The sequence below is a fragment of the Drosophila mauritiana genome, chromosome 2L, assembly GCF_004382145.1.
Source record: "Drosophila mauritiana strain mau12 chromosome 2L, ASM438214v1, whole genome shotgun sequence".
NCBI lineage: Eukaryota > Metazoa > Arthropoda > Insecta > Diptera > Drosophilidae > Drosophila > Drosophila mauritiana.
In genome coordinates, this window is record NC_046667.1 from 7,112,481 (window position 1) to 7,138,756 (window position 26,276).

Genomic DNA, 26,276 nt, shown 5'->3' on the forward strand with positions numbered 1-26,276 from the left:
ACAGATGGCTCGAATGCCATTAAAGCGACAAAATAACACATCAGGAGAGTACAGTGGAGGCGCCCTAAATCTAACACTCATATACATATGTCCTTCTCGAGCTAAGAATGTTGATATATTAAATTTAGTAGAAAATAAATTCAACTGCTGAAACCAAAATGTTTCCAGCATACTTGTATAATATTAAATATTGATTTAAGTATTTTCTTTTCTATACTTTCAGATATTACAAAAAAAACTTAAATAAAACTTAATAATGACAAAAATATTTTTAAATCATAGCAAGGCCAAGAACTTTAGAGCCATGTAAATAACTAAATACACCCAAGTGTATGCAATGTAAAACGGCGTGAAGTATGTAAAGTAATCAACAGATGTCGCTCGTCTCAGACTTTGACATTTTTGACATACGAATAAGTTCTGCTGATTATTCTCTTACAAAACAAATTCATATCGATTTGCTTTAAGTAAGCTTTACTGTTCCTTGAAGAACTACTAGAAATCTGAGATCACCGGAAGTTTGCACAGGTGCTTTTTTGGGGTTAGGCGAGTGTTGTATGGTCTTGCGCTGAGTCTCGTGTTAAGCGATGTCGCGTGGACATCGTGAGTAGTCAATTTGACAATTGATAAAACCAGTTATGTAACACTTGAGGTTCGGCGGTTCACACTTCGGTTTGGTCGAGTTTGAAGCTGTTGAAACGGCCTCGAGTGGCGGCCCACTGCCACTGACACTGATATCTACTGGCGATCAATGTAACCGACCGAAAGTTGATAAGAGTTCGCCGCTTCATCGTTGGCCAAGTCACCTGAAGTAACGTGATGGATCGAATTTTTATAGCGACAGTACGCTAATTGCTCAAATGTTTGCACGGCTGCACATCACTGTTGAGTGGCGAACGAAAATTTAATTAAAAGTTTATTTTTAAATCAGCTCTGATTTTTCCAAGAACTTATATTGATACTTTAGTTTCTACCTATATAGTTAGTCTCTAACTTAAGTTAGACATACCCGTAATAAAAGATCATTTGAGTATTTATTTTTATGTGAAACTTTATATTTCATTTCAGTTTTGTATTTTTTTTGGTTTGTTTTGTATGTTTAAATACTTATTAAAATTGTTTTTGTTTTTTGTTTTTACTTTTCGTTTTTGTTGCTGTGTGTTTTGTTAGCTTCTGCTTTTCTGTTGTTCTTTGTGTGTGTCCGTGTTTTTTTGTTGGTTTTCCGTTTTGCTAAATAAAGTTTTGCGATTTTTTTGAGATTTTTTCTTTGCGACGGTAGCTAATGTTTACTATATATTATATAGTAATTAAATAGATAGATGCATGTATGCGCTTGTGTGTGTCTGTGTGACTGTGTGTGTCTATGCATTTGAGTATGTGTGTGTGTGAGCTGGTGAGTTTGGCCTTTAGCTAAGCCTTAGCTTTCTGATCGATCTCTATCGTTCTGCATTCGTTCTTTTTGCTTATCATTTCAGTAATATTTGTTAGGAATGGAAAAAAATTACAAGCCATAAAGGTAGAAAAAAACTTTACAAATTACATTTTCAAAGAGCACAGTAGAGGGGTAGAAAGTGACGGAGACGGGGCGAAGAAAGTCGGCGAGAGATGGCACCCCGTCTATTTACAAAAGTATTTGTTCTCCAGCCGCTGGCAGTAGTCGCAGATCAACTGGCAGCACCGCCCATTGTTGAACCGGCACCGGCACTTCTCCACCTGCTTAACCACCTGGGTGGTGTAGCCACGCCCACAGCACAGGGTGCCACAGTTGTCCGGATGCAGGCACTGCCGATCCTTGGTGACCGCGCAGTAGGAGGGCGAGGTCTCCAGATAGTACAGCGTGGTGTATTGCGATTGTTGGGGCTGTAAAGGGCAATTATTTATTAGTTGAAGTTTTATAATATTTACAAAGTCTTTTGTTGTTAAAGTTTGTTTAATGATCAAAAAGAAGGACTACCTCGACTATCAGATACGCTTGGCTCCATAGGAACCAATTCCCATTATATGTAATTCCACCATTTCAAATGTATTCTACATCTATTTCTACATGTACTCTACTCTTCTTTGAAGAACTTACTTTCTTGCGTCGCTGCTTTGGCTTTTTCATGCGACTCGAGGACACCTGGCGCATTGATCGCTGGTTTGGCGCCTTGCGAATGGCCTCGTTGTACTTTTGCCTCAAGAGCGTGGCTGTGGCATTGAAGTCGGCCATCTTCTTCCAGCAAGTTTTCATCGAACAGGAGCCGGAGACGCCGTGGCACTTGCACTTGTCCATCATCTGCGAGGAGACAGCTTCGATGCCGACCTGAAAAGAAAGTTAAGTTAGCACAGGTATACTAAAATATATTCTTAAAATATATCTCTTTACCTCTGAGTCATGTCGCAATATCTCGCTGACCTCGTCTCCATCTCCACCGCGCAAGTCCAGGAAGCTGCGTGTCACCCGCTTTCCGTGCTTCAGATTGTCATTGCAGCCGCCCCACTGGAAGTCCTGCGCCTCCCTGTTGTGCTTTTTCGGCCCGCAGCTGCACTTGGTCATCCGGCCCTCGGCACAAGCCCTGGCTATCGAGTGAGTCATAGCGGCCGCCGTGAGCGCGTGGACGAAGGCCGTCTCCTTGTAGAGCTTCTTGAAGATGTTCCGCTTGCCGCGCGTCTCGATCGAGCAGTTCCAGCGGTCGTAGCGGAACTGTTCCTCGCAGTGGGTGGTGGCCAGTCGGCGGGCCTCGCTAAGGGTTCCCGGAAGTCCTGTCTCCTTGCGACACTGGTGGTTCTGGCGCCGCGTGGCAGGCATGTATCTGCAGGGTCCGCCCACTTGCCCCTGCGAAGTGAACACCGCCATCACCGTGTGCTCCGAAATGAAGTGTTCGCTGTCAGACATAAAGCATTCGAAATTTCTCATTAGGAAAAGATAAAGGTATATTTTAAAGTTATTTTTTAGAGCTACACCACAATTTAATTAAATTTTTATTATAAACAGGAGAGAATTCTATAGTCGAGTTCCCCGAGTGGGCGTGGCAACAGACATAAGGACAGGGCCAGATCGACTGGGCCATTGATCCTGATCAAGAATATATAAACTTTATATGGTCGGAAACGGATCTTCCTACCTGTTACATCATTTTCAACGAATATAGTATGCCATACTCGTTGAGTAAGAGTAAGGGAAAATTTGTGTTGAGTGTCAAGTCCAAATAGACCATACAGTCAGTCAACTTATATAGTGCGGCAAGTGAGGTTCGATCTTAAACAAAAATTATTTTCTGATTTTAAACAAAATAAGATTTTTGGTACGTATGAACACACCATTGGTATGAACATTGACCATTGGTTTACCTAAGCTCATATCATTGCCAGAAAACAAGGTGCTGTCACCATCCCCAACAAAAAGATGGAACCCTCGTTATCCAATATTAACAAATCGGAACTTCTCGACGAACTACGAGCGGAGAGAGCTCTGCAAGATAAATATTTAAAAGACTTTTGTTCAATGACGGATAAGCTAAGACACTTAGTTGATGGCACTGTTCCCAGCAAAATTGAGACCTATGAATATTTGGAAAGTTCCGACGGTGACAGCAATCGTTCTCTCGATGAAGAGAAAAAGCTAACTATTTTTTTCTATAAAATGCGGTGCGATCTAGAAAAAAATTTAAGAGAGATTCAAGAGAACCCCAAATATTTAGACGAAGTCAGGGGGTTGGGTGTTATCTGGGACAATATAGATTAAATGGATGAAGGAAATGCAAAAGATATCGACACGATAGCTGCTCCTTTTGAAGATTCGATGAAGATGCTAATTTGACTGACAAGTGGGATTCGAAAAATGTAAAACAATTCGGGTGTTACTTTACTTATGGTTAAATTATAAAAAAACAGGAACCCGTTACTCAGCTTGTGGAAATGCGAAAGCTACATTTCAAAATTTTCTGGGATATCGATAGATATTGGGGAATAAAATCAGAAATAAATTTACAAATTAAAACAGGTATACAAATTTCAACTATTGTTTAGCTTAAAAAATATGTGTGGGATTCGGTTTTCTAACTATGTATATATTTTTTGTTTGGCACATTTTTAACTATTAACACGACACCTATATTTGGTTCGCAGAACTATATACATGAATTTTACACAAATTGTAGCGCACAATGCGCCATCTAGCGGAACTTGTATGAAGCCTTGTGTCCGAGCAATCGGTAAAAATACCGTTTCAAAGAGAATTTAAATGTTGTGCGCGTACTTAGTTAAATCAATAAGTTATTTGAACACTTAATAATTTAATTTAATTGATTAGCAACGATCAAACTTAGGATTGCACAATCGAAATTCTGAACTACGAAGTTTTTACTGCTAATAATAAGCCGGCACATGAGAAACTTTTATTTGATTTATCAAAAGTTACAACAGGCATGCTAGTATGGCCTTCTCTTATCAGTTTTCTAGAAATAGCAGAAGGAATTTCCCTTGAATTGGTTTCTCATACCATATCTGTTTCTTAGTATTTCGGAGCTTATTATGAGAATGCAAGTATCTTTGAATTATTTCAAAAGGAAGCCGCCGCTGCACCTTACCCGCTTCCTGGCCAGCGTCGGTTATCATTTTGTGGCACCCACTCCGCCGCGGGACTGTAGAGTATGCTGATTTGCAGGAAATCTTAAATTCTCATAAAACTTAAGTGCATCGTAAATTGGCGTATGAGTAACGAGCTCAGCATATCTGCGGCTATCGGGCTATCTGGCTATCCGACTATTTCCGTCTCCGTCAGCGCCTCGAGGCACCGATTTTCCCCACATTTCCCCTTTCCTTTCCTTCTCCGGTTGATTTGCCCCAACTGCCCCCCAATTCGATCCAAACTTTCGCCACTAAAAGTCTGTTGATAATATTCCATTGAGATTTGTACTTCATTTTCCGCTAGCTCACTTTTTATGGGAAATTAATTTGCCACATTTTCGCAATTAATTAATTAATTGAATGTTTGAAATGTTTACAAGTAGTTTCGACTACACTTGTGGCATTTGTTTGGATCCACAAATTCGCCGCTGCGGCTGGCCAATTTTTATCTATTTATCTCCCGCTGTTTTATTTCGATATTTGACGTAGTTTTCGGCTTGATTAAAATATCATTTGACGATTGACGAAAACTAGTATGAATTGGAATTTAATTGGGTGGTCTGGTGGGGGAAAGTTTTTATTTTTTGGTTTTTGGCCTAGAACTTAGGACAATAAAACAGATTTTCTATCATTATACAGATTGATTCGTCTTATACTTTATCTATATTCATAAGAAGTACACAAAATGTTTATTTGAATTGTCATGTGTCGATCAGAAGATCTTTACTCCATGAGACCTTTTGTGCGTTTGTACTGCCCCGTCCAACACCCTTGGGGTCTTCAATTACAGCTCAAAGCCCATGTAAGTCGTCATGTAAGCTTTGCATTGTTATCACATCCGATTTGGTTGTTGCAAGTGTAGTGCAAAGCGCATTAGGCAAAGCCCCCAGCCAATGACTCCCCTTTTACCCATTTCAAGTTTGGATAATGTGTGTCGCCTTAGCCATTGAAAGCATTGAGGAATTACAAGCCATAAGCTTGGGGAGTGGGAACGGGTGGAAGCTTGGAGCTAATCCTTTTGACAAAACGTTTACGGGCCAATATGCCAGACAATTAGCTCAGGCAACTGGCTAAAACAATTAGACAGGCAACTTAGGAGCCACTTTAATATCACAAATTTCAGCCCCCGGCTAAATACTGCGGAGCACATAGATATAGATGCGTATCTCGCAGATACAAAGTAGTCGAAAGCTATTAAAATGGCCACAGAGCAAAACAAACTGTGAAGAGTTGGTGGTTAGGCCAAACAACAAATTGATGGACAGACGGACGGATGTGTGCCAGCAAACATGCGGGGGAGTGTGGAGCGGGGGTGGGAGGAAGATAGCGCCGTAAAACAAAAGTGTTGATGGATATTTTCCTCGTGCGATGATGACGCTGAAGTTGTGTGCTTTGAGTGCTCTTTTTACTCGCTTTTCCCTCATTTTCCCCTCTGCATTTGTGGAGATTCATCAAATTTTCAGAAACGTAAAATATTCAACACACACAGGTGCACTGGCAAAGCACATGTATAAATCCCTTTGTGCTGCGGCAAAAGCATTTTATGGACTTTACAGTTTTTAGTTGCTTCTGCTGCTGATGCTGCCCCAAACAGCATAGCAAATGCGCAACAGCAACAGGAGGCAGAGGTAGCAACTGCAGCAGTCAGCGATTGAAAGCAGTTCGAGAAACACCAAAAAAAAAAAAAACTCAGCATAATGGGTATTCTGAAGTAATAGTCATTAACATTTGATATTATTTTTAATCTAATTAATAAAAATTTTTTAACATTACAGTGCTAATAAAACAATGCTTTGATGAGATACCCTAGAAATGCTTCCAATCCATATGCCCACTTCTCCCTGTGTAGATGTCGATAAAAACGGAAATCAACCCAGGCGTGCATCCATAAAATCTTTTTTAAAGTAGCATAAGCATATCGAAAGCTGAAAATGCTCTCTCGACTTGAACTTTTTTATGGACTTTTTACCATTTGCATTTTATTGCCAAAACATAAATGCAGCTGCTAGCCACGCACAGTTCGGGTTCTTCCCGTACCGAAATGCATTGCTTATTTTTAAAACATTTGACTTGCATTGGGCTACCAGCTCTCCAGTCGATTTCTTTTCTGGGTGGCGGCAAAATGTTTGTTTGTTTGCTGGCCGCTTGTTTTGGTTTCCTCTGTTTGCTTTTGGCGTAGCTGTCGCATAATTCACCCCGGCCCGAAACGTTCAATTAAAACGCAAGTGCAAATACTGTAACCCAATCGGATCGGAAAATTGATGAACTTAAGCAAAACGCGACGCGGTCGGTTGGCTTTAATTGATAGCTGGCAAATGAAGCAGAAGGCGCTGCTTCTGGGTTTCTCAGATTTTCCGACTTCTGTGCTTGTGCTTTTTGCTTAGCAGCTTGCTTGCTTGCCTAGCAAGAATGGGGCCAATGAGGCGTCATTTCTATGGGCAATTTGCTGAGAGACAAGCAGTTTTCTCAAATACTATATGGGCACAAACAGTCGTTAATAGTGGCGATCATTAGGCGGACTCGCCTCATGAAGATTCGAGGAATATCTTTTTTTCATTAAATGATTCAGTTGCTGGAGTACTAACTTATGACTCCTTGTGTTACAAAACTAAATATTTGAGTTTTGAGATGCATTACTCATAATGAAACCTCTTCTTTCTGTGTAGCAGTTTCTGAGTCTCCAAAGAGGCTTTTAAAATTGTACCCATTAATTGCCATAACTCTTTTTCAATAATTCATGCAGACCCCATTTGTTTGGCTTTACAGCTTAACAGTGTCGTCTCCTCTTGTCATTTGTTGGATCTTTTTAAATCTTGCGCTGAGTCCGCTTCCTGCACCTGTCGGCTTATTTATTCATTCGTTTTATGGCACACGAAACACACTTCAAAATGCGTTGTAAATATTGCGCTTAAGCCGCTAAATTGCAAGCGGTAAAGGCGGTAAAAGCAGCCGACAGCAACAATTGCTGTCAGCAAAAAAGTAAAAAACGGGGAAGGGAGGGAGCCACATTGCAAGCGCGAAAACCGCAAGACAAACGTCCGCCCCGTTGGGGGGAAGTCCCCTTTCCGTTTGTTCTTCCAGGACGAGGGGTCTCTAAATGCTGATGTATGAGATGTTGTTGTTGCTGCCCAATTTCGGCAGCGTTAAAACATAAAATATGCTTCCGCTCCCGCTTCTTTCGAACCCCCCCATGAATAATGTTGTTGCAACAAGGGAAGGGAGAGCACTGGTGCACTGAGAGAAACTATGGCCTACATTCAACATGTTGCAAAACGAAAACTTTAAAGTTTACCGTTTTTAAATAGTTTTCTGGGGATTAATAAGTGTCAAATAATCAGTTTCAATCAGTATTACTTTAGATGTCCCATTTAATCATGACGAATTTCTTGGTTTTTTTTTTCAGTGCTTGTGGGTGGTAGTTAGTGTGGGGCAGCAATAGTCGGTGGTTGTTTTTCGGCTGCAACTCGGCGCTTCATCATAAAAAGCGCATCCTTTTGCCCAGCTCCCTGTGCCGAAGATTATGGTCATCAATTTTGGCATCATCCAACAAACAGTTGTAGCCGTAACAATGTCGCTTCCCCTCGGCAACTTCAGCGCAGCAGCAACAAATGTGCCCCCCGAGAGTTTGGCACAAAATTACAAAAAAAAAAAAAAAAGAAAACCCAAATCCAAAAAACAAAAACGGAGAACGGTAAAAGGCATTTTTATGGGCTGGCTCATAAAATTTGTGCATGGGATTTTGGACTCGAGCAGTAAGTAGACAATAAAATGACGTCGCTACTTTTTTGGATTTTTAATATAACGTTGCGGCAAATGATTAAAAACAAAAAGCCAGCCACTGCGTAGTAGCAACAACAGCAGCAGAAGTAGCGGCAGCAATCAATTTAGTTGCCCACCCAGAAAGCGAGGGTCGCTCGGCCACTTGCTCTTCCGCACTGGATCGCTATTTTAGTTTTAAAAGCATTTTAACGGCTTACTTAGGCTCATGTTGCCGGCGATGCTGATGCTGATGCTGCCGCTGCGGTTTATTTACTCAAAACCGATTTCTGTGGCAAGCACGGAATCGGAAAATGCAAAAGCATGTGACGCCCCCTTTGGAATAGGGGCGGACCATCTTTATTCCTAATTTGTTTGCGTTAAAGTTTATCAGTAAGCAGGGGAAGCCTACCAAAAATGCCATGATGCTGCTGTTGCTGCTACACTCGAAAGAAATCCTGTCACTTCTGGCTTGATTACGCTGCATTTGGACTTAAGAGGGAGTCAAGTTGGAAGTAAGCATGTGTTGTTTAAATTGGAGGTTTTTTCTGAGTGCAGCGGAAGCTGATGTTGCTGATGCTGCTGCTGCGTGTGCGCCATAAAAATGCAATAAAAATCTTTACGACACATTTCGCTTGCAACCCTCACGTTGGGGCACAAACACAGCCTTACATATATTTACCCTATATATGTTTATATATATATAGGTTTAATCGTACCGTACGGCACACTTCACACCTAGCATCTTCCGTTCTTGCCCCATGTTGCTATCGTACTGCACCGATGTTGCTACCTTAATGCATCGGCTGCAAGCCATTTTACGCCTAAGCAGTAAACGCGATTACCTTCGCCACGCCCCAAATATTAACTTAACTTAAAAATAAACTCCATTAACAATTACAGATAACAACTACAGGCAACAGGAATTTGTCGTTGCTGTCATATTTGCTATTGGATTCAGATACATCATCATTGATACATCATTGATACATCAGATTGGCTTTTGAATCTCCAAACAGAGTTTGTGACACGCCAATTTGAGCCTTAAGATGCAATATAGGTGAAATGGAATTCTAGAGGAAAAATCCTCAAAGGGTGCGGTTCCACTCCAGTTGTGTGCGCCAAGCCTTTGTTTCTGCCACTGACTGCAGACGAATCGTGCAACATTTTAGCCCAACCATTGCGTTTGACACTTATCATCCTTCAAGAACGGCAAATCTGCGTCGTTAACCATCAAAAAACTCCTCCTTCTGGCACTCAATCTTCAACTGTTTGGCATTGCAGCTTCCGCTTGTTGTTGCAGTTGCAACAGCAACATGCAGTGCACACAGCTCTCCCTTTCATTGAATACATTGCCAAACTATTTTTCAGCTAATATTAGATGGTTTTGTTGTTGCTGCCGTTGCTGCCACTGCCGCGTTTATGGCTGGTATTTTCTCGTTTATGCTTGAACGGCATTCCAGCAATTTGTCTGCATTTCTTTTCATTTTTGTTAGCCGCCATAATTTCTCCAGAATTTTACAGACATTTGTTGTTGCAGAGCCAGTGCTTTCCTGCCCCCGAGAATTTATCAGGTAATTTTGTGTAAAGACCGAAAATACTCCGCCAAATATAGACATCTTGTTACTGATTTATAAGATAGCCTTTGCATTTCAGAAATCAACTTCCAATTCCCTCTAAATTGAGACTTATTTATGGAATTGTCATAACATTATCTCTTCTCCGTCGGGCAATTAAAATTAATTGCTGGCATTTCGGTCCTCGCTTTTCCCGCTCTTCTCCGAAGTTTTCCCATAAAAATTGCCAGCGAATAGATTTAAATTAATTTTCCTGGCAATTTTCCTTTTAGCTCCAAGGCAACGACCACCAGCGGGGAAACAATGCTTAAGCTTAGCTATTAATGATTAATTTTGCGACTTGGCTTGACTGTTTTTTATACACTAAGAAAAATGTTCAAAAATCATGAAAATTACAATAACATTTATTGAAAGCCAATAACAGTAGTTTTTATAGAAATATTTGACTATCTGTGAGATTTTAAAGAATTGTTTATGCTTATATATTATTATAAACTAAAATATTTTCCTAAGTGCATGTGAAAGAATAGGTGGTGGAGTAAGAGCTTTGAATAAGAGACTCGCATAAAAATTAAACATCAACGCGAAACGCAATCAACATTAAAAGTTTGCGAGGGAGCTCTTGGCTTACATTTTATTTACTTTCCCATAAAAGAGAAACGCACGGGTATAAACCGATAAGAACCCGCATCCACGCCCAGAATTCTGGCTCAAACCGAGAGCCATGGACTCCAGACTCACTTGCTCTGTGGGATCCGGATCCACTCAAATGCGTTTCGCATAAAATGCGTTTTTATGACCATGACGAAAAAACGATCCTGATATCACACCCCGAGCAGGCCCACAGCGAAACTAAGAAGGAAACCCCGGCATCGCTTTCCACGCCATCATCAGCTCATTTCCCTCGGAAAACGGGAAACCTTTTGCGGGGGTGAAAGCGTGGCTAACATGGCCGCAATGATGTATTAATGGACGGTCACGTAAAGCTCGTAAGATTTTTACAAGCAACCCTCGCGTCGCGCTGGCCTGGCTCACAAAATGGCCTTGGAGGTGGTGTTTTCCTATATGCACTATAGGTTTTGTATGGGCGGGATTGAAGTACCATCGCACACATTCCTCGACTCTTTCCCAGCTCTCCAAGTTGTTCATTGAGTGCTAATTAAGCAAAAATCCCGCCCCACAAACGAGGCCAAGTTGGCGCCATATACACAAAAAAGATGCCACAACCAACAGGCAACATCCACGCATAGATTCAGATTCAGATACGGACACAGATACACTTACAGATACAGAGACAGATACAGATACACGTACTTGTACCAGATAGAGATACAGAAAGGTCTGTGCTTTATTCTCTAAACAAATCAAATGCTGCCACGAAGGCATTCAATCAGTTGAGTTCACTTGCTGGCACTGTTGTTGTTATGAGGTGATAAAACAAGTTCATGTTGCACGGATCTCTTGCCTTCTGGCATCTTCTGGTCTGCTTTCGATTTGTAAACTTTACAAATTCGATTATTGGCCTATTAGTCGAGAGTAGATTCCTCCAGAGCTTGGCAAGATCGATTGTAAATGTATCATTCCAGTTAATGAATATTAATGCCAGCATAACAAAACGCATAAACATTGGAAAACAAACTAGAAGCAACAAATCAAATGCATTTTTAAACATAAGCGTAATGGAGGAAGTGTTTTAAGAAAATGGTACAATCTTTCAGGGAATGTCGCACTCTGTTAAGATTCTCTAAAAATACTGTTATGAAAATATTTTTCCTAAACTCAATTCTGCCACTCCATATTCCCAATTTGTTGGCCGCTTCCGTTCGTTGTTTCCACTCAACACTCTAACAAATTTAAGCCAAACAAATGACCAAACACAGACGAAAAATTCAGAAGAACAGATGCACAGAAAGAAAAAAGCCAAAATTCCTAAAACAATTCATTTGATTTTTCAATTCTTAAGAAAAGGTTTTTTTTTTAAATTAATATGAAATCATTCGCTTCGATTTTGAAGCTCATCGTTTTGATCTTTGGTCTTGAAAGTTCTTTTGAATATTTTCTTGAGTGCATTTGATTTAGAAAAACCGAGGGGCTGCCGATTTCGGAATTGAAAAAAACTTTTGCTGTGACCACACAAAATTCGCTGGTCTTCTCGTCGCATTTTGCCAGCCGGCTGTCAACGCCAAGAAGCGCTTAAGCATTATTAATCGTTTTCGAAATGAACTGTGTGCCATGATAATGAGCGGCGAAATATGCAATGCAAATGCACTTGCCGCGAAAAAGAGTTTGACAATCCGATGGATGTGGCGGGGAAAGTTGCAGCAGCAGATCGCCAGTCACATCCATTGGCATCTGCTGTATAGCTGCTGCTCTGTTGGCCAGAAAGGCAATTTTGCATAATTTCCGAAACACATGTTGCCTTCAATCATGCGAGAAAGAGCAGCAAGGGCTGCCAATGGGAAAGGGTATGGGTATGGCTTGTAGGGAATATGGGATATGGTAAAGCGCCCCGAGGGCACATAGACAAATTGACTGACTGACTGACTGACTAACTGGCTGGCTGCTTGACTGCATTTGAATACATCTGACTGCCTGAGTGCCTGCTGAATGCTGCCTGTTGAATTTTACCCGGGAATCGCAATGCGACTGGCAGTCAGTCGGGAAGCAAGTGAAAACGTAGCGGAAAGCATTTTAATACTAATTACAAAGAATTTGTGCCGCCGCCACTTTTACTTTTTGCCCTCTTTTGCCCAGATACTCTAACTGAAAGAGCGCAACCCCATTGCGATATCTTTTATAGTTCGGATTGTAAATTATATTTATTTGGACAGTTACAAAAGATATGTAGTATTGAGAAACCTGAATATTTTGTTTAAAATTTACAAGTCTGTTCAATTGGTTTTTATATCCTTTCTGTAAAAGCGCATCAAATATTCATTGATAAACTGCACTTTTCCCACAACTCACTCTCACTTTCCAGTGGGTCATCGCTCGTAGCCTGGCTCTATTTTTTTCTGGCTCGAACTCAGTCAGAAGGCTCCGAGAGTTGAGAGGCTGCCTGCCCCCTTTGAATTTTTTCGATTTCCGAAAATAAATGTTAGCGCATCGCCTGCGGCACAGGACTGCGTTTTAATTGGAAAACACGGAGAGCCAAGTGGAGTTCCCAGCTCCATCTCCAGCTCCAGCTGTTGGCGTTCGTATCTTTATTTCGTTTTTATTTTTGAGACCTCGAAGGCGGCGGTAAAATCACTTTAATCAAATCGTTTTATGACAGCGCGCTCACTCGTTGCGGAAAAAAGGCAGGAAAGTCAGAAAAAGCCGACAAATGACACACGCAGACGGTCACAAAAGACACATGAACGTCATTAAGTAAACAATTGGCTGGGAAATCGTGTGCGTTTGTTTGTGTGGAACGCGGGTGGGTGGCAGGTGAGTTTTCCCAGTTTGACATTAAACGCGTGTTAATTTCATTTAATTTGGGCCGTGATTCGCCCAAAGGGGAAAATGGGCTGCGGAGAAAGGGGGGCTTCAGACATTCACGGTAAACGACCCGTCCGTACTTCTGTTCATCCATCAACGCCCCGATCGCTCAACTCGCTGTGAATTTTCCCCCAACTGCATTTGTCAATCAGCGTTTTTCCTCTCAGTCTGTGGCATTTTCCTCTCATTTTCCTTTTTTTCTTCGACTGCCATTCAAGGTCCATCATCTCTGTTCCTCGCTCTGCTATTTTGCTCTTGAATTTCGCCTGTGCAAAGTGAAATTTACTGGAGGGATCCAGAGGGAGATATTCTAGATGGTTTGTGTCTGGGCGATCACACAACGTTTTGTCAAGTGGATATTTATGTTTCGGGCTATGATCTACAAAACTTGAGATGTCAAGTGGGTGGTGCGGTTTATTGATGTGGTGTGGATGGGGGCCAAAAGTGATACCAGCTAATAGGAAAGTTCTTGGGGTCTGAGTGGGCTGCGATATGGGGCACGAGGGTGGACTGATTTGGGGACCTATCAGGTTCGCTTAAATATTAGCCAGCTAGATTAATTCATTTTCAAAATACTTTTGACATTTATTTCGTTACGAAATCTTGATAAATTGTGTTATAACTAAAGGAGACATTATTAAACATATTTTTATATCACAATGCGGCGGATTTATTTTTTTATAAGTCATTTACTGCTGTATCAGTAAACTATGTTAATTTACTTATTAAATGACACTTAATAATGCTGATGTTAAATCATTAAAATGAAATTGTATTTTAGATTCCTATACAAAGTTATATCCACAGAATTTACTAATTTTCCTTCAGCTTGCTTTCATTTATTTCAGCTTGCTGACTAAACATCTTTCTTTCCAGATTCAGCCAGATTACTCCCCAACCTCAAACCGAGCATATCCATTTCATTTTACCCCTCGACAAGCCCACAAATTGAATTAAAATACCCAGCATGTTTGTTTTTTTCGGGGTAGCATTCAATGATGATGTCGTGCTGTCGGCGGCTTCTTAACTTAGCTCCTGTTTTTTTTTATTCTTTTTCGAGATACTCCTCATTTCCATAACTGTTTTCGGTTGTCTGATTGGCTTGGAAAAATCGGAGATGCTTGGCTTTTATTTGGTTTTTATGTCGCCGCCGTTGTCGCGTCTTTTGTTCAGGGTCAAATTGGCCATATATATCGATCTGGGGAGCCATTCCATCCCACAAAGAAATGCACATTAACACCTACGACACTCGACGACAAGTGCATCAAGCGGTGCCATCTTGGTAACACCTCTGAAGCAGGCGAGATGAAAGCAAATGAATCCGGAGAGACGGCTTAGACCATTAGGCTTCAAGCCTGAGCATCAATTAGGCTTAAAGACCCCGCCAACGATGTTTGACGGCATGCCATGACTCTTGTCGCTAATTTGCGCAAATTATGTGCCGGGCCTCTTAAAGTACCGCAAAGTGAGTGCCAACCGCCCAGCCAACCCAACAGCCCAGCAATCCCGGCCAGGAACCAACCATCCAAAACTCCAATTATGTCAACAGCAACCGCGGCAGGCGCAACATCAAAGCCCAGCCAGGCGGCCTGTCTTGCGGCTCCTCACCTCTTCGAGACAGCAGAAAGCCGGGAAAGCGGGGAAAAGCAGGGCAAAAGCCGGGAAAAAGTGCATGGGATGCTGCCACGCGGACAACATGTTGCTGCGGGACAGGTTGCAGCAGCATTTCTTTGGCGACAATCCGTGGCAGACAAGATCTATTGGCTCTTGAAGGGCGCAAAAGATATACTCTTAAAAAAAAGAATAAAATTCACTTATGGCAAGTCAAAATAATTTTTAATTAGCAAGCAATACAACAAATTACGTTAAGATCTATATAAAAATAGCCAAGGCGTGAAAATAGATATTATAAGAAAGTGTTATAATTATTATAAAATTACAAATAAAGTCAATTAATTGACTAGCTCGATGACGTAAGAGTTTGTTTTCATAACTATCTCCCATGTCAAAACTCCAGGCATTCTGCTATAGATATTTTCCTAAAAAAACAAAAATACCCACAAACGCCAATCGCTTGCGAAAGTTATCATAACCCGAGCAAAGGGTTAAGTAAACAGGAACGTCAACGCTTTGTAGGTTAAACCGTTTAGACAGGATGTACGAGTATGTGAGTGGAGAATGGGAAATGGTGGGGGGGTTTTTGGGGCTTGTGACTGCAATTGGGAGTCGCAAACTGCGTGTGGCAAAACGCTTAGGCCCCCTCTTTGATCTCGCCCTCTGACGCTTTGATGTGCGGTGCGTGCCTCAAGGTCCACAAAACTTCAAGGTCCCAACTGCGGGTGTATCTGAATCTATGCCTTGTATCTGTATCCACATGTGTGTGGGGCAACTCGTTGTTTGTCTTTGATGCAACTTCCTCAATGCGCTGCCAAACGGGCAAACTGGGAAAACTTTGGTCCAGAGACAGAGACAGTTAAAAAGATGGATGATGAAACGGGGGCGGGGCGAGGGATTGCTGAGTCCGCGGCAGATGAGATCAAAGGCAACTCGAAAAGCCATCACGCTTTTAGACACACGACCAAAACACGGCAAACTCCAAGAAATGAAATAAAACAGAATCAACCGCATCTTGCACTTGGCTGCCACCTAAGACAGCATTTGTAGGTGCACTTAGAAAAATATTCCAACTCTTAAGAATTTAGAATTATAATAAAACGCAGCCAAATGCATCTTGTTATTAAGGATAAAATTGGCTCGGGGGTATCTGCTAAAAAAAATCAAGATAGAATTTTTGGTTTATAAAAATAATATATTTTTCCAAGTGTGCAACTGCATTTGGATCTTTAATCTGTTTCTGCATCTGCTCCTCGAAGTTTGTCTTACTTTTTACACCTTTCAATATGTGTGTTTTGTTCTCTGATTTTAGGCTTCACGCTTGAATCGCTTTGGAATCCGGCTTCGAGCTGCTTGATTTGTTTAAGTCATTTGGACGATTTTCTTTACGCACTTTCCGATGATTACATGAAAATGCATTTTATGTCATGGGAACGCTGCGCTGAGGCAGCCGAATGCATTCTATTGTTGTTGTGGCAGTTGCAACCCTCGGAAATGCAGTTTCTTTTCGGTGCTCCGGAGTTGTTCATCATCAGCAGCATCGACACAGAATCATCGGCATTTCTGTGCTGGCATTTTTATTGGGTTTCATCATGGCCAATTTATGACTCCGATCTCGCTTTTGTGTGCTGCTCCCTCGTCTGGCAGCTGCTTTTTGTTTAAACTTTTATGGCGCAGCTTTAGCTTTTCCTTTTGCCCGCCTTTCATTTCAACAAAAGGACATTCGGCATAAAGGAATTTACCCAAAACGGGGAAAACTTATTCACAAAAAAGTCCAAAACGAAGACGGAGTTGAACCCCAGTTTATCATTAAGAGACAAAAACCTCAGCAACGGAAATGCCATCAGGAGTTGGAGGAATAAAAAGATGTCGAGAAGCAGTCCAAGTTGAGAGACAACGGCCTCATAAAACGCAGCCATCAAAAACGACAAAATTAAAAAGTTCAAATGGCAAATGGCAGGCAAATTGTTAGCCGTAAAATCACTAGAAAAAGCTATGGAAAACATTTTCCATAAACAACGAAGTGCTAATACTTTAACCGACTTGAAAGGCAGGAATATTCCATAGTCGAATAATCGCTAATTTATTAGCATAATGATGGGAAATTCCTCGCATGCTGATCCTCAATTGGGTAGCTAATATATGGGTTTTATAAGAGATGGAAAAATGCAAAATAAAAATTTCAGCTAAATTTATATTGAGTGGAAATTGGGTTACGGTGTTGGTGGTATGCGATCAGGCTAAAAATCAGTTAATAATGTTTGCATATAAATTCACTTAGTCAAACTAATCAAACCAAAGTGAAATGAAGTAGTACAAGAAAACTGCCCGAAATTACATTTTTCAGTAACAAGTACAGGGTTCATAAGTCGTCCAGCTGCTGTCCCTCATCCTGTTGTTCCGCCCCATTACCAAATCTGAACCTCAAGACCCGCCGACATTTTCATTGTCGTCTTATTGAGACAAATAAATTTCGGGTGGTGCCACATGGCGATGCCAACTGCAGTCGTCGCAGAATTTGCCTGGATATTTTTTTTAATTTTGCGGCGAGAGTAAGAAACAAAACTTTGCACATAATCGTTATCGTCGATGTTGAGAGGAAAAGCCCTCGGAAAATCCCACAGGAAAACCCCTCGACTTGACCATAATTTGCGGCCAAAACAAAGGCTTTTCTTGTGTCTTGGAAATTAGCATTTTTATGCTTCCGCCAGGGTTACACACAACCCCCACTCGACTCAACTCAACTAAGATGATATAGTCGGAAAGTTTTTATCCACAACAATGGAAAGTTGCACCCATAGTTGGCATACAGACATCCAATGAGGTAAGGACATGAAAGCAAGGACATAAAGGCCGGGTGAGGCAACCAAGGAAACGGTAAGTAAGTTTTAATTACTCTTTGACAAATATTGAAGTTCGGGAGTTGCCAAAGGAGCGCAGGAAAGGGACCTTGTCTTACGCACAATTAAACAGATTTTTGCCGCTTGTAAGGCCAATGAAATCACGGAAGGACACAAAGACGGTCTGGGATACAGCAGATACGGATACGGATTCGAAACTCAGATCCGGTGGGGTTGTAACAACATAATTCTGCGCCGTATAATGTCATAAATGCCTGTTAACAAAACAACAGACGACGGAGAACGGTGACGCAGACTGTCAAACATTATTACATTATTTGCCTTTTGCCTTTGGGTCCGTCAAAAGGCTGAATCTGAATCTGAAACTGAAACCAACCCCGTGGCTTCTATTTTAGCATCTCTGGGATTTCTGGTTCTTAGACCAGCAACTCTCATTGCCAGATCAACCCTGACATGGGAGATTAATTGCGCCAGTCTTTTACAACTCTGAGTTTTGTGTTCCGGCAACCGGAGGGAACTTCATCATCGCCATCATCATCGAGAGTGCCCCCTGACAGCAATTATTAAATTTTCATTACATCCCCTAATCAGCATTTTGTGCATATTGATTGTGTAAACAGGCGTCACGCAGTCGCTCCAGAATCTCGTTCACATTTTGATTTCGAGCTCGGGCACGGGGAAATTGATTTCAAAGTCGAGTTATTTGGTAAAGGGTTAGTGCTGTGATTTGCTGGGCTGGCAAAATGGTTTAGGCAGGTGTTGAAGTGGCCAGCTCAAGGGGAATGGCTTTTTAATGGGCTCAATAGATTGAGGACCTAAATGGAATAATTATCAAATGGATAAAGGGGTTATTAAAAGGGTTGTCTACTGTTTTTTCTAAAGTCTTTGGCCTGTAGTCCGAGTATCTCAGTGGCTAAATCCAACAATCATTGCCTAAACCAACTTCATTAAGCCACACATGCAATCTGCTTCAAAACCAAACCCTTGCAAATCACATCGTGTGTCTTGGGCAACTTAGAGTGTTGATTTGACTTTTGCGATTCGTGCTGACATTTCGAATCAATAAAGTCGCACTTTGCACTGCCACTGCCACCTGATCGCAATTACGGGGAATTTGGTGGGTCGGCAAGTGGGGGAAGCACACATACACGCACACATAAACCAGTATTACCATCCAGTTTAATGGCCAACAGCAAACGATGTCTTGCTCAAATAAGCCGATTAATTGTAATCAAGCAGCGCGTCTAAATGGACACCGACTTCGTATTCAGCTGGGCCCGGAATCGAGCGGAACTGGACGTACTTTCTGGATGGGATCCCCTGTCTATCGATTTCTGTCGTCTGGCCGCTTGGGTCAATGCATGTGCTCGCAAGGAAATAAACAAATACAAAAAAAAAAACAGAAAATAACAAAATTGCAAAGCAAAACAAGTGAAACACTTTCTACCCCACGAGGAGCCCTTCCCCCACCAGGAGTATTGTGTAATAAACAGAATGGCCAAATGCGAGAAGGCTTCAAGCTTATACGCACAGAAAAATATTTGTTAATATTTTCTCTCTATTACCACCAATGTTAACTAAGGATTTATATAAGTTTTTACGTACAATTTAAACTAAAATCCTCTAGATTTTTATACCAATCTTTACAATGCTTCTTCGGTAGAAAAAACATAATTTCTATTATGGTTTAAGGTAAAAAAAATAATAATAAAATAAACAAAATTTTCCAGAAGAAAATGCTGACAAGTTTTTAAAATATTCATAAGCACACCTATGACTCAGAAAGAGCCGCGCAGTGCAGAATCTCATCCCTCCAGTTGCAGGAACATTATGGGATTTTCCCCTTTTGTTGGGTGGTTTTGTAATGACAAATAATAACTGGTGGTCCTGCCCGTTGGCCCCCACCCATGGCTGCCCTGTCAGTGGGCAAATTAATGGTGAAGTGTAAGTAAAATTTACGCTCTGCCACCGCAGCTGCCCCATCCCTGCCCCATTCCCGTACCCACTTGCCACTTGCCACCTTGCCACTCCACTGCTGTTCGCATCTGCTAATAATCATAAAAAAGGCGGCTAGCAGCATTTTGACAACCGACAACCCCCCACAATTGCAGCACCCCCTTGTCAGAAGGTTTCGGCTGACAGCCGCTGAATGAGCACCAGCCGCAAGCTAAACAAATATAAATAATTTTACTTTATTGTTTAAACCCAACTCGGACCCCATCCCTCCCCTCCGCCATTCCGAGTGTCTGAGTGCGGCTTCTACTTATGTTGCATTGCAACTGATTAGCAACTCGGGAATATCGCAGAGTCCGAACTGAAAAGGGCTTGAAGTTCGATTCGTATGCCGACTGCTGCACTTTTCGCGGTATTTTATTTATTTGACTTGGCAAGTAAATTGCCAGATCAAAAGAGCGCTGGAGATATACAGAAGTGTCTAGGGGATCAGGAAGCGATTATTATAAACTTTTCAGAATTATAAAGGCATTTGAGGACGGCCAGATAGTTTTAGGCAAACAGGAAATCAATATTTTCGATTTCTAGAATTTTGTCCGAGTTCTTGGAATTATTTTATTTTGCATCGCGCACTTCATTGCGAGTGGGTGGGTAAGTTAGGTAGAACTATTATTTGTCAAACCTAGAACATCAAAAAACTTGGAAAATAATTTTCTCGAATAACAAGAGCTTTTGACCTTGTATTAATCTAATTATATTTTAATTTAAGAATCCCTCAACTTGTGTTTTTCCATATAGAGTCCTTCCATTCACCTAATTACCGCGATCTGACTTGCTCTAGCCATAAATTGTCGATTTTATGTAATCAAAGTTCACCGAGGGCTGTTCAGTTAAGAAATCAGAATCCCAAGCAAACCAGAGTTCACAAGATGGGTTAAACTTGAACATGTGGGCATGTTTTAATAATTGCGGACACAGAAAATAATTGTAAACGTTGATTGCCCAACTGGAGTTGGGGCCACAAAAAGCGGCATAAAAAAGTGCCCATAAAATGCGGCGAGTGCAGAAATGCTCGTAGGACAAAACAATTTGATGGCCGAGTGAAAGATCTCCATCAATTGATAAGATTTCAGTGCAATTAAGATGGGGAGTAGCTCTAGATTGACTCACTTGTAAAGGCCTTGCTGCATATCCATGTTATTAGTGCTGGAGCCGATTCCTAGGCCCATTCCGGCAGCACCTCCAACTCCACCGCCGTTCAGCATGGTCCCGCCGTATCCGAGATTCCCCGGTAATCCTTGGCCGCCCGGCACTATGATGCCCAACTTGGCCAGTCCAGCCAGAGCGTGTCCATGCGGATGGGAGCCCATGTTGCCGTTGAGACCGTGGCTCGATGGTAGCCCCATTCCGTTGCCAGGAACTCCGAGTCCGACTGCCGAATGCCAGGGGTTTCCCACGGACCCCACGCCGCCTCCAATCACCGAGGGCACACTCGATGTACTGCTGCCCAATTGGTTGATCATGGATCCGCCGCCACCAGGGGAACTGTTCACCACCTGACCAGCATTGTTTCCCATCAGGGTATTCAGTATCGTGCTGTTCATGTTCCCGGTGTTCAGATTGTGATTGCTCTGGTGCTGCTGATGCTGCTGGTGTTGTTGATGCTGTTGGTGTTGCTGGTGGTGAATCGCTGGATTGCTGCTGTCGAGATCGCCATTCTGGCCAACCATCAGCAGCTGGTCCTCGTTTCTCACCTGGCCCAAACCCAAACTCAGGTGAGTGAGGATCATTAGCACAAAGACTCCCGTTGGCGATGGCATTTTACTGATTTATTGGACTTTTTATTATTTATTGTTGATTATCGAAGCGGTTGTTGGTAAATTGTGGATTTTGCTAAATGCGGTTTCTATAGTCTACTTTTTGGCGTGATATATTGTGGATGCTTTTGTGGTAAGTACTTTAGTTAATAAATTACTAGATGCTAGGGTTCTACGTTATTTAATATTTATTTCTTCAGCGTTATAATTAAATTTACTTTTTGTATGTTTGTCAAAATGATTTCGATTAATATAAAATTGTTAAGTGGCCGTATAAAAATTGTTTAATATTCTATTCGATGCGATTTTATTTTGAGATTATGTGCTTTGATAGTTGCGTGAATTTTGTTTTATTTTTGTGTAACTTATTTTGGACTGCTTAATACTTTTCGTTTGATTTCCACTTGCTTGTTTCAGATAGCTACATTTTTGTTTTTCCTGCTTGTTAGCGGACCGTATAAACTTTTAACTTTTCACATTGGCACTTCAAACGTTTTTCTCTTGTTATTTCGAACGGCAAAAGATGATTTATTTGCTTAAGCTATGTGCGTTTTTCCCGAGTGGTATTTTCCTTTGCGCTTCCTGGGAAATCGAAATCTCTCCGATCGCAGAGCGCTAGATCAAAAGGCGCACTTTTCCCCCACCCAAGACGATCGGGCGTATCAAAACGCGGGGAAACCCGTTTCGAAGGTGTTTCTGCTGCTGCAATGTTGCTCCTACTGCTGCTGCTGCTGCTGCAGTTGCAAAGAGTGTTGCTGACCGCCAGCGACGCCGTCGCCAGTGCTTCTTTATACCGCCGATCCATCCATCTGGGCAGCCTGGACTCGAGGGTTTTCCGCAGCACATGAAAAGTCGCCGCCACGCATTTGGAGAATTTTCTTGGGGCCGGCCGGCCGGCCACTCGCCATACGCACAGCAGCTAAAAGATCACAGAAGTTATCACACACCGGGGATCCACTAGAATTTCGAAGTTTTTTCTTTTTGTTTTTCCTTTTCCGGATGCCAGCAGTTTTCACGCTTTCCCAACACTTTTGATGCGTGCGAGTTTCGCTTTCGACGGTACTGTCTGTTTGCTTGAATCTGATTTCGGGATTTTAGCTTGGAATTTTTTCAACCACCGCGCCACACGTGCGTCCATCAGCTCGTTCGGCACTCGACTGAATCTGAATCATCGACAGCCGACCGTCGTGTGTTGCCGTTGCCGATGGTGTTGCTGCTGCTGCTGCTTCTGCTGTTGGTGTTGCTGCTTTGGCTGTTGCTGTTGCTGCTGCTGTTGCTGGTGGTGTTGCAGCCGTGCCTGGCCGTCTTTGGTGGCCGTTCTGATAGCAAATGCGTGTGCGTGCGCAGCCAGTGACAAACTTGCAACATGTTGCTCGCCAATTGATCGCCGTCACAATATGTGGACATCACTTCATTAATTATGGCGACAACTTGTCAGCCGTAATTGCTCCGTGGCTAATTGGCAGGCAAGTGTCTCTGGGTTAGTCACTTGTATCAGCTACCGCGCATTTTCCGGCCACTCCGTTTATCTTCTTTACCCAGATAAACCGGGGTTTGGTTTGCCGAGGTTTTTCCATGTTTGCTTGCCCAGTCCATCCATCAGGCAGTCTTTCAATCTCTAAGACACTTTCCTCCTCAGGCTTATCCATCCGGTAGCACTGTGAAAAATGCTGGAAATTATGTAATGTATTTTGATATTTCCTAAAAGTATAAAACATACGAGTATATTGGAAGTCTTAAGATTAATAATTTTCTTATTGCGGTTGAACATTAGCTTTTGTTTTGTTGCTTTCCCAAAAGAAAATTTCTAGAAATTGAAGATATTATTAGCTAAATACAATTGATAGGTGGCTTTAACAGTCAGGTAAATACTTTTCTCCCTGTGCATGCAACTCACCTTTCCACTTGTCTTCAACTTTAGCTGTTTGTTATTTACCTTTTTTCTCTCACTCACCAAGACTCTACGCACATTCCCGAAAGGGCAAGGCACTCAGCAAAAATATTTTAGCTACACTTTTTGACCCAAAACCCTACGATACCACAGATACTCTTACCTGACCAGTACCCAATATTTGCACAAGCTAATTACAAAAACAACAACGGGGGAAAAATCATCGCTTGGTTTTTCTATTTGTCCAAACATTTGTCGATTTCATTGAGCTCTGACCAGGCATATTTCCTGCACCATCGATCGAAGGGGCGGCAAACCGACTTTGATCGTCCATCGCCGTCGTCTTTTTTGGTTCAATTAAGATTCATTTTAACGCTCCAAGAAAGGCCAGTAAATATACTGTATGGCATGATTGTTCGTTCTCGGCGTTTATCTAATTTACTTTTACTTACACTTACACTCCCAACTACAAGCGCCCCCCAGTCCCCAAAAAAGATAAGTGTCTGTCCGATGGGAATCGGAATGGGAACGGGAACGGGATCGGGACTGGAATTGGGCATGGGCATGAGTATGGGACAAAAAGTCAAGACTTGAGACTCGAGAATCGGAGCTGACCAGTTTTATTGGCTTGACAATGGGCCCGTGTCTTTGGGCGAGAAAAGGTGAGGGAATTGCTGTTCAAGTGCCTTTTCATTGCGGCACTTTAAGATCCCATCCCATCCCATCCAGATCCCGGAGAAAAGAAGGAGAGAACGAGACGCCGTCTAATCTCTGCCCCGGGCCTTCATTCTAATGGTTTCTAATGAACTACTTAAGCTGCTGATATGGAAGTGATTGACGATGATTCGGCGGAGGCATGATCGGTTAATCTCATCGCTGAAGTGCTGTCAATACACGAATCGATAGCGAAGGAGCTTGAAAAATATTAGCCATCCCCAAGGGTTTATCTACAGTTTGAGTCCGTTGAGGACCTGCACAAGTATCTAAAGAAAACATTAGATACTCCTTGGTGCCATATGTGTTATAATTACCTTGAAGAAAGCTTGCTTATGGTATAGTTAGAGTTTTTAAAAGCTATATAGGAAAATGTAATATTCTGTGGCAAATCAAACATCATTTTATTTCAGAGTAATTAAGCCTAAAAAACAAAACCCCTTAATGCAAGAAAAGGTTCAGTGACTGTGTGCCATTGGGAATGCTTAATGTAGCGTAAAATTGCAAATGTCAAAACATTTTGTGCAAATCAAACGCCCCCAAATGTGCAAAAACTCCCCTCTTTCAGCCCCATCTAATGTGACAATGGCATGACTGAGGTCCGTTTAAAGGTTCGGCTAATTGTCGCCGAAAAAGGCACTTTGAAGTGGCAACTTCACTTTAAACTGTTGTAAACCATTTCCGGTGTTTTTCCACCTGCGAGAGAAAATTCCATTTCTCTCGAACTTGTTTATGAAAAACAAATTTCGTGTGGAGGAGAAAACATACACAGCTAAATCAAACACTTGCCAAGCTTTTTGGGCAGAAGTCTAAACATTTTTACAGACACCTGCCACAAAATGACGTCTTGTTTTTCGCCGTTGGCCCAAATCGCTCAATCATCTCAAGTGGTCAGCGATCTCGATCGAGATGCTCCCTAAAATCCTCCTAATTGGCCAAAGGGCGCCACCCGATGCAGTTATTATGATTATGACTAGCAGCACTTCAAAGAGCCAACGACTTCAAAGAGTGCGCCAGGTAAACGACACTCTAAATGCTATATGCCACACAAGTTGGGAGGAAGCAAAGCGAAGACCAGGTGGAAAGGGGAGGAAGGGAAAGGGGACCGCTTCCTTCATTTTGCGGCTGCACGCGACATTAATTTCAGTTCCTGCCTCGGAGACTGCAACTAACAGCTTCTGTCCTCCACTAAAATTAATTTCATAGCCAATTGCTCCGTCGTAAAATATACTTTTACTTGGACGGCCTCTGTTCGCCTTCGGTTTCGGTTTGGTTCGGCTTGGTTTTATGGTTCCCCAATTGAGGGAGGCCAAGTACCGCCCGGGAATTCTTTAACTCGCTGCAATTAGTGCGTCATTATTATTTGCAATTCAAAACTATGTGGGAATCATCAAAAGATGAAGACGAGCTCCCCGCATTCGGATATATGCGATTATAATGGACCCGCATGCCAGTTCGCCTGTCAAATTTATGACAAGTTATGAGCGGCAGCAGCATAAACAAAAGCGAAAAGAAATCATACAATAAACCCATCATCATTAAAATTGAAAGCGATCTCGCAGGGGCCAGACGGAAATCGAAACTAAAACTTTTTCATTGCCTCGAGCTTCGTTGGCTGCTAAACATGCGATAAGTTGGTGTAACCTCTTTAAGCCGCTTAAAGGATAAGTCCGGAACTTATGCGTAGAAATCGAAATATGCAAGGCGTACACTGAGAAAAAGAATCATTGTAGTAACAGACTGCTATGCTATCATTTGTATCAAATAAGTAAAATACTAACGTTATAGCACATATCATAGTTCAAAAATGAATAAGACTGATAATGGCACTCAATAAAAATAGACAAGTTCGGCTTCAATTTCGTTAGTTTCTCGAGTGTATCTGTGAAATAAGAAAACTGCTCCTTAAAGCTTTCAACGCAGCAGCTCCATTCTCAGTCCTTCGGGTCAACTTGTTTATGCGACAAATATCCATAAATAGTTTTACGCTCTTACGGGTTCGAGT

The 26,276-nt window shown here is 41.9% G+C and overlaps 2 protein-coding genes across 2 annotated transcripts; one reads left to right on the plus strand and one right to left on the minus strand.

The window, feature by feature from the left end:
• Positions 1-1,266: 1,266 nt before the first annotated feature.
• On the minus strand, positions 1,267-22,834 carry LOC117143796 (protein Wnt-4). The gene is made up of 4 exons (XM_033308643.1): positions 21,020-22,834; positions 2,366-2,864; positions 2,075-2,302; positions 1,267-1,860 (listed from the first exon to the last, which is right to left on the minus strand). Exons 1-4 carry the CDS (start codon positions 21,667-21,669, stop codon positions 1,618-1,620), a joined length of 1,620 nt encoding a protein of 539 aa, XP_033164534.1. The 5' UTR covers positions 21,670-22,834; the 3' UTR covers positions 1,267-1,617.
• On the plus strand, positions 3,195-3,878 carry LOC117143807. Its single transcript, XM_033308655.1, has 2 exons — positions 3,195-3,284; positions 3,352-3,878. The coding sequence occupies exon 2, from the start codon at positions 3,386-3,388 to the stop codon at positions 3,722-3,724; it is 339 nt and encodes a 112-aa protein (XP_033164546.1). The 5' UTR covers positions 3,195-3,284; positions 3,352-3,385; the 3' UTR covers positions 3,725-3,878.
• Positions 22,835-26,276: the final 3,442 nt, after the last annotated feature.